The sequence below is a fragment of the Orbicella faveolata genome, unplaced genomic scaffold (assembly GCF_042242905.1).
Source record: "Orbicella faveolata isolate gen_17 unplaced genomic scaffold, um_ofav_v1 contig_34, whole genome shotgun sequence".
NCBI lineage: Eukaryota > Metazoa > Cnidaria > Anthozoa > Scleractinia > Merulinidae > Orbicella > Orbicella faveolata.
In genome coordinates, this window is record NW_028301563.1 from 16,453,500 (window position 1) to 16,462,625 (window position 9,126).

General features: G+C 40.9%; 1 protein-coding gene across 2 annotated transcripts; it reads left to right on the plus strand.

Moving 5' to 3' along the window:
* Positions 1-531: 531 nt before the first annotated feature.
* On the plus strand, positions 532-8,951 carry LOC110041566 (uncharacterized). 2 transcript variants are annotated; one of them, XM_020746868.2, is made up of 5 exons: positions 532-2,556; positions 3,034-3,147; positions 4,007-4,117; positions 4,709-4,807; positions 5,125-8,951. In XM_020746868.2, exons 1-5 carry the CDS (start codon positions 672-674, stop codon positions 7,176-7,178), a joined length of 4,263 nt encoding a protein of 1,420 aa, XP_020602527.2. In that variant the 5' UTR covers positions 532-671; the 3' UTR covers positions 7,179-8,951. The 2 variants fall into 2 exon arrangements, with proteins under 2 accessions (XP_020602527.2, XP_020602528.2); XM_020746869.2 differs by lacking the exon at positions 3,034-3,147.
* Positions 8,952-9,126: the final 175 nt, after the last annotated feature.

Consider the following 9,126-nt stretch of genomic DNA (forward strand, 5'->3'; position numbering starts at 1 on the left):
AACGTTCACCATGTTACAAGCGTGGGACAAAGACGATATCTAAGTCCCATATCAGTTTAAATGCAGTTAAAGGGTAAGCTTATTAGCTCTGTAAAGAGGTCCCTTTCATAATCTCGGTTTCAATTAGAAGCTGACGGTGAATCAATATTAATATAAGCACTATGATGGTTTAACGTAATTTGGGGCCTTTTGTTTGTCTTTATGTCTGAAATTGATCCCCTTTCGTAATTAAAGACTTGATATCAAAGTACTACTTGTTTGCGTATTTGGTTCTAATTAACTCGGATTTAAACCAAATACCTTTAAATTCGATACATTTATTATTGCTCTAAGTTATCACAATAGCCGCCGACTGGACTAATTCTGTTAAGCGAAAACTTACCTGCACTCTTAAGTGTCACTCCGAGTAAGCAGGCACTGGACCACAACAAGGCAACCAGCTTAACGATCTCCGTGACCTCCGCTGGGCCAATCAGAAGCTAAATATTTAACTGCTTAGCAGGTAGAACGCTGAACTTGGCATGTGATTAATGAAAAGCAAACAAAAGCCACCGGACACCGAATTGTTTTCGTGTTACCTATATTTCTCGCTTGAAAGACACAATTGTTTGTATTATTAATTGTAGAATTGTGTTTTTACTACAACAGGGAGAAAGATATGTAGTCAAAATATGAAAGTTTTTAGGTATTTTGCGCCAGTTTTTCTGTTATGCGTTTTTCAGTTGTTAGTTGAGTACCCTTGCCAAGGAGAAACGCATCTTGGACAAAGTAATGAAAAATCGTCAGCGAAGAATTCGATTCCAAGAAAGAATGGAAGCAAGAACGTTCTAGAAAAGGACTTAAATCGCGGAAAGACTCCAGAAAATAAGAGAGAAAACTCCTCTTCGCCAAAAAAGCAACTGGATTCTGCAGGCTCTTCAGAAAATTATCATGACCGCAGAGGCTTAAACAAAGAGCACAACATCAGCCACAAGGAAGATGTGCCTTTACACATGGCTGCTAAAGCTGATGACAAATTCAGGAAGCCATCTGCTCGGACTCACCAAACTGAAAAATCAAGAGAACATAAAAATAAAAATGTTGCCAATGGGAAAAGCAAAAGGCGGTTAACACACGCTAAGAAGTCAAAACTGACAAACAACTCTATTCCAGTAAAGCCTGGCGACTTTCATCCGAAGGGAAATACTAAGAGGAAAAAGAAAAAGTTATTTAAAAAGTATGCTTTAGTTCAAACATTTTCTCCACTTCAGGCGCAGTCTTTAGATTACCAACCGATTGCTACTGGTGGACAAGAAGCTTTAGCGGCAGGGTATTCTCCATTAATTGAGGGGGACCAAACAGGAGATGTTAAAGACCAGGATCCATCTCAACAGCAACAACCGATCGGTGATGGCAATTCAATATCGCAGTACGATAGCGCAGGGTATCAACAAGACAGCAGCCAGTCAGCTATTGCAAGTTTTGTGAGTAATAATGGCGAAGACGTTGGTCAAAGCGAAGGTAGACAGCAGCCTACCAGTCTAGAACAGGCCATTCAGTTACAGCAAGAGGCTTACACTCAACAGCCTCAGGAGCAAGGACAAGAACAGGATAATGCGAGACCAGGGACTGAAGGTGGGGAACTGGGAGGACAGGCAAGTCAGATTATTGACGGAGGGCAATTGCAATACCAGAGCGAAGAAGCAGGTCAAAGTCAACAGCAAGGTGCTCAGGAAGGAGCTCCGGAACAAGGTGGAACTCAAACTGGTTTTGATCAAGGGGGATTTCAACAGGGGCAGACACAGGAGCTTAGTCAGCAGCAGTCACAAGGCTTTGATGACCAATTGCAGCAGCAGCAGCAGGATCAAGCACAGGAATACCAGCAGCAACAGCAGCAGCCATCGGAGGAGTCACAAGAGCCGGAGGCTGCGTCCTCTGAAACGCAGAGTTTCACGACCTCCACCAATTCCCTTGGTAGTCTGTTCGGAACAGAAGGTCAACAGACAACTGCTGAGCAACAAGGACAGGGAACAGTAACATATGCAAACGAGCAGCCTAGTGAAGGGGGAGATAAGAGCGCGCCACCCGGCGTTCAATACGCCTCCTCCATCGAAGAAGCGCTTAAAGAGCCTTCAGTGTCCCCACAAGACAGCAGCAGCGAAGAAGGTGATGGTCAAGGGAGCCTCGGTGTAAACGATGGTGCCAATGTCATCAATATCGGTGGGGGGCCAGATTCCAGAGAAACCAGCAACAATGGTTTTATGGGAGCGGGAACTGTAAGTGCCCCCTCTGGGTATCAGACCGCCGCTATAGATGATAACGGGAACAATGACCAAGCTGTGACTGGTACAGAAGTCAATGGATATGCTCCAATGAATGACCAGGGTACCAATAGTGACGCAACTGCATTAGAGGAAAATCAACAATCGCAAGGTACCACATCTACAGACAATCAAAATTCTTTTAACTTTGCTGGACAGCAATTACAACAGGCAGGCATTGGGGAGAAGATGCCGTCACTCGATGACGATTTTAACAAGATTGTTGACATTGCAAACAAGAACGGCCCAATGGCAGGTAAATTGTAACATAAATGTTCTTACTACTCTCTCTATACTAAACATTCGGCGCTTATACAAACCCAAAGCGAATCTGCATTATGGGACACCTGTTTACCAAACCAGTTTCAATCCATTTACTTCCCTTGATTACGCGTACCGCAAAACACAGTTTAAAGGTCACAACTTCTTTTCTGGAAATGAAAATCGCTGGATGACAAGTATATTAGAAAACATTTTAACATTTATTATTGCTGCGCACTTTTACGCGTACATGGATTTTTTTCCTCAATCGAAAGCTCGATTTGGTTAAAGATGATTTTCGCCTAATCTTTCTTATGCATTAACGCAAGCTTTACAATAACTAACTAATGTAAGAAAATTGTGAAATGAATTAAGGTCAATTAAAACTTAATACTCTCAAGAGTTAATGATAAATGACTGTTTCAAACGATGTAAACAGTCGTGAATTGAGTTTTCTTTTGTGGATGCGCAGTCAAAGGATGTAAAGGATGTCCTCCTCATGCAAGATGCATAGACAAAGTGTGCATAATCAACGACGACCAACCGCTGGCCCATATGCTGAATGCTCTGTCTGGTCCGGAACCAGGTATGCATGAACTGTGGTTGAGATTAACTTTACAATTTTCATTAATTACCACACAATCCAGGATTACGTGGCGAAAATCATAACATGCATACATACTACATAAACAATACACGTTTTTCGGTTCTTATGGCACGCACGCCAGAAAAGAATCTAATGTTGCAAACAGCCAAATAAACTGGTATACCATTCCCATTTTTTTCCTGATTCCCTAAAAACCTTCTCGAGGAATGAACGTTTATGTCATTATACTGAAAATGCAACTAAACTAGCTAATTATTGCTTAATGGCCTAACATGCAAATATAGTTACTCTGTTTTCCGGGCTTACATTTTGACGTAATTTATTGCATCTTCTACACTTTCATGTACACGTCATCATATTTTGGTATTTGAAAAGAATGCCATTTTTCCAGTCTCTAAAATCATGATCAGCTGCATTACTGTTTTTAAAGCTTTGCATATGGTATTATTTCCCAAGGATATTATATCTTTCAAACACAGAAGAATATTAGGCTCATTTGTTCAGCAAGCCACTTGACTTTCTCCTGATTACTTCAGTATATTTATTATATGACCGGGGAAATTACTTCATTGCCATTAGCCGGGAATGAGCATTTTTCTCGCCAGTTTTTAAGTTGCATTGTATTGTATTGCAAATTAATGCAGGTTCGTGATTCTCATAATTGATTCGCATAACGCATTGGATAGTTCTCACGAATATCAAAGCAATTAAAGCTGCATTTATCTCTAAGAATTGGGGTAAACAACAAGTCAAATAAATTTTAAAAAATCAATAAAAGCAAAAAACATTTTTGTCAGTGGGGCCCGTACGAATCAAATATTGCACGTTTCTATGTCAGGTGAACAGTCCCCACCCAGTGAATGTAAAGAATGCCATTACAATGCTAAGTGCATCCAAAGACAGTGCGTCTGTAAGACGGGTTACACTGGTGATGGATTCGACTGCCGCCGTAAGTATTTTCACGCTACCCTTGATTACTCTAAGCATTTCCGATGTAACCTTAAACATGTCGCTTCCAATAATAAATAGTTAAGGCTGGTTTTCACTGACGCGTGAACAGAAGAAGAAGATGTTTATAATTCGCGCCGTTTGTTACGAGAATTTTCAAACAAAAGGAAGTACTTAGTAACACCTTTATGCGCATGCGTACGCTGCTCACGCTTACGCTTGTACCCAAGTGAAAACCAGACCTTAGTAAAAGCTATTTTCTTTGATACTTCGACTCTTTCGCTTTTAAGCTTTCAGTTTTCCCGGCTGTTTATTTGTCTAAGTATTATAATTAGTTTTCTGCTGGTTTTCGCTTCAGATTTTTCAAATTTATTTTTATTTTTTTTATCCACAACCATGGAGTAAAATTCTGATGCATCGTTTGACCATGCTATTGATTTTTTTTTTTACCAAGAAAAATGGTAAAAAGTGATTAAATCAATAAAGGATAATTGTTCTATATCAGTAATTTCCTGGCGTGTGGGATCAAGTATTTCTTAGCATTCACAGTAAGAGGGATATTTATTTTACCAGTTTTTTACTAATCCTACAGCTGACACTTGTTTACCTGGCTGCAAGCAACATGGAAAATGCATCAAAGGGTTCTGTGTGTGTGATCATCATCATTACTTCAACGGATATGAATGTGCACGTAAGTCCGTCTGCTTATTTCTGTCTTTCTCGTCAGCAAGGATCAGAAATCGAGCTTTTATTGATTAAGCTCCTCTTTAAGTCATGGATTCCCGCCTCGTGTAACAGGATGATGGTATTGTTCTCTTTATACGTTATACGAGTTGATTTGAAAAAAAAGAAAAAAAGAATATTTCTTGCACACCGTCACCTGGGTATCGGAAATATAGCATCCAAAAGTCTCCCTTCCTTCGGTGCTGCTCCCATTGATCCATGTCCGTGCATGTTCTTTGTTATGGCAGAAACAAACACTGTGTTTTTTCTCATTTTTATACACAGCATACAAGATAACACACAGAAACTGTCCCCTTCAGTGTGCCACGAGATGTCATGACGGATGTCCGCCAAACTGCTGCAAACATCATCGAGTTCTAAAGATTCACTACAACGATGGAAATCTTCAGGAGATAAATATACCACCTAATGCACCGCCCCAGAAAAATGTTACTACTCCCCGCCCAACAGTAGTTGTCCTTAAACCAGAAGGCAAAGTGAATGAACACGTGGCGAACTTTGCATCTGACTTCCAACAGCGCCCTGCTGACTCTGAATCCACCAACCTGGAAGCTGTGAACTTGAAAAATCCTGCTGGAGGATTTGCAGTTTCAGAAATGGCAGCAAGACCCCTTATCGAGGACGAGGCAGAATGTCCAGCGCAATGTAAGTCGGAGTGTCGTGATTCTTGCCCTGTTCGATGTTGTCTTGGAAAGTGCCCATTCATTTGCCTGGAAAACTGTCAGCCATCCTGTCCTAAAACATGCTGTCATCTTCCTGGGGCTAAACACCTGATTCCAATGATGGACCCTCAGGTTCAAGAGAACTTCATGAAAACTATGGCAGAAAAGTTTTGCCCTAGAGCCTGTAAGGCAAAGTGTAATCCAAACTGCCCGCCAATCTGCTGTGAAGTTAATTCCACTCATCCTGCAACTTCAGAAAGTGTAGATCTTCAGAAACTAAAGGGCGAGAGCAAGAATAGTGCCGATTTCTTCAGAAATGCAATGAGCTGGTTTGGTATGATGAACTTTTTGAATATGATGTACAACATGTATGGTAATCTGTATGGTACCAAACATTTCGCCAAATTTCCTGTCAAAGCAAACGATCATAAACTAAAAACAGTTAGCCCTACAAAACCTAAGACCGTACGCACAGAAAACCACTTTAATATCAAGGAGGTTGGTGTTGCGGAAAGTCACAACAAAGCAAATGATCTCTGTCCAGATTATTGCAACAAGTCGTGTCTACATATTTGTCCCATGAAATGTTGCCGCGACAAATCTGAGGGAAAGACGTTAATCAAAGTAGGAAATCCGTTGAAATGCCAACCATCATGTGCGTTGTACTGCTCTAAAACCTGTCCTCCGCTTTGTTGCTCAAAAAATACCACTTCATCATTAGCAGATCACAATTCAACAGAGCAAATCAAAATTGCAAAGCCTTCACCAGTATCTCAACCTCCTAGAACTCAGGCTCTAGCTACCTCTTTACCTAAGCCTCCTGCTGCCTGTACACCCATTTGTCCAGCCTATTGCTATCCAAACTGCTTGGAAAGCTGTTGTCAGAGGGGAGAAGTGACTTCTAGAAAACTATCACAACAACCAGTAGCACCCGATAAAGCCAAACAGTCATACAACAATTTCTTTGCTAAGGAACCTCCTCTCACCAACCAAGATTGCCCGTCCGTTTGCCGACGCGACTGCGGGCCATCGTGTCCTTTGCGATGTTGTGGTCGAACGGTGATATCATCAACACCAACACGTTTGGTAGCTACTCGTCCATCAATTAATTCACCCCTTTGCCCCGGTGGTTGTGCTTCTGAATGCTTTCCTGCTTGCACGATAAGTTGCTGTAGAGCTGGCTTTAAAAACGAACATTCGAACGCAAACGTTCCAGCAGTTAGTCCAACAAGAAGAGAGCGACAACCGGGTCCAAATCCTCCTTCGTTTCCTCTTCCTCCTCCAGCAGCTGTTTGCCATTCTGGTTGTTCACGATCTTGTTATCCAAATTGCGACGAGACATGCTGCAGAGCTTATTCAGAGCGTGCTTCTGGATTGTCTGATCTTAACAAGTCGGCTGTCTCTTCCCATTTTACCATTAAAGTACCATGTCCGTCTGAATGTAGGCCTTTTAACTGCCTTTACTATTGTCATCATGACTGTTGTTTACCACGAAGCAATACAGCGGAACTGAAAAAACGTCGCTACCAAGACCAAAGGAAATACTTAAGTGACATGAGAAAGGTAAAAGCACCAACAAAACCAATGCTGGATAAAAGTACTGGTGGTCGAATTAGTAACAGGAGGACAGTGATTCACAAGAGACCGACACACTAGATGTGATCTGTTTGTAGTTATAGTGTTAGGAAAAAGTTTTCCCTCCGACTAGAACGATTCCGTGGGTATTGATAACCCCTGCAATCCCAAAGATAATTGCCATTGTCGGAGTCATAACCGACTTAAGGCCTGAAGAGATCACCAAGCTTGGTATCAACATATAGCGGCCAAATGTTTTGGGAACGAGAAAATATCCTTGATCCCGTAGCAATCAATACGAAAAACGCAAGTGAAAATTCACTAATTCCTTTGATCTCGTTTGCGGCGAATGTAGAAAAATAATTATATTATATATCCTTTTGCATACCAATCTCGACTTTAATGTTTTGGCTAAAATTAAAAGAGAAATAGTTACTACAAATTTCAGGAGTTTTTTCATGCAAATACCTAACCAAATTGATTTTATCGAATAGAAATGCGCATACCAGATGACTAGTGTAGTCCTGAGGGCGGATAATTACCTTACACCATTCATGGACTGAAAATGACTCGCAGCAAGATCAAAGTGCAACCAATAGGCGCAATTCTAATATATGCCATTAGCTGCAGGTCTTTGATAAGCTACACGTATGCAATGTATGCATGCCAATTATACAACGAACAAAAATGTGAATCAGATAGATAGAGAAAATTATGAAATGGTAATTTATTTATAAAAGAAGTCTTGATTCTTTGTTACGCGTCCTTAACCCTCGGACGTACAGGGTTGATCCTGCATTCTCTGCGGAAATCTTGATATGTCAGTTGCGTGTCCATCAATTTTGACGTTGCAATGGCAACCATCAAATTTCACGTAGGTCCGACCAAAGATCAGCTTTTTTAAAAGAAAGACAATTACTTAACTCTAAGGGGCTGAAAATTCCAGTAGCTGTTCCTTCATTCACTGTGGAAATCTTGATATGTTAATTGTGTGTCCATCATTTTTGACGTTGCCATGGCAGCCATCAAATTTCACGTAGGTCTGACCAAAACTCAGCTTTTCGAGATAATACTGTATTAACAGGTATTCATGAATTTGTACATTTTACAAGCATTCTAACTTGATTTTGTTTTAATTTCGATTAATTCTACGTATATTTTTTGTCAACGCGGATAAAAACCTTGAACTAAGTTTAGACTTCGAATTCAGCCTCTAACGTCAAGTTTTCCATACGAAATTCGTCTCCAAAGAAGCCCAAAATTCGAACATCGTTGCTATCATTTTGAACAGTACTCAGCAACCAGGCCGCGTTTTCGTGACGTCATTCCGTCCAAAAGATTTTGTCCAAATGGCTTCCGAAGAGCCTTTTAACCTTCACTCTGGGTTATGGCTGCTCTTGAGCCATAATATTTTGAGTCAAACATGCTCCAAACTCCGAAATGATAGCATTGAAGATAGTGAAGTGGATAATCGCTTGGAAAAAAAAGATTTAGCTGAACTTGTGAAGGATGCCAAGCCAGTTGCAGGTTTTTCTTTTTTCTGCCAATTTCGAGTCGGACGGAATGACGTCACATAAACACAGCCAGGCTGCCAACACAGTTTCAAAATGGCGGCCTCCGAAGTCACTTCTTTCGAGACGAATTTCTTCAGGACAGCGGGCACTGCAGAGGCTGAAACTTAGGTGAGTGGAAAAGCTGCAAGTTTACTTGCTATAGGCGAAGACAAAATGAGAGTGACCTTCTCCTTTAATTTAAAAAATAAAGTAGTGAAATCCAAGATGGCGCATCAAATTACGTCATTTGACGTCATATGACGTAATTATCAATAAAAAATGGAATCATCTTGTAGAGCAATCTCAGGGTTATCTAATCAGTGTAAATTAATTTCGCTCTGCCTTAACAGAACGAAAACCCAGATTGAGGTTCCATCCACCCCACTCCCCTTGTACCACTGTGAGGGGTATGAGTTATCTTGTACGTCCGAGGGTTAACATTTCAGCCTCTCTTATCGTCTAACTTCGCCAATCCG

Bases quoted from the DNA above. Each gene is read 5' to 3' on its own strand.
- LOC110041566 (XM_020746868.2), top strand. From the start codon at position 672: ATGAAAGTTTTTAGGTATTTTGCGCCAGTTTTTCTGTTATGCGTTTTT. The intron at 3,148-4,006 runs GTATGCATGAAC...TTTCTATGTCAG, and splicing joins TCTGTCTGGTCCGGAACCAG to GTGAACAGTCCCCACCCAGT. The intron at 4,118-4,708 runs GTAAGTATTTTC...CTAATCCTACAG, and splicing joins TGATGGATTCGACTGCCGCC to CTGACACTTGTTTACCTGGC.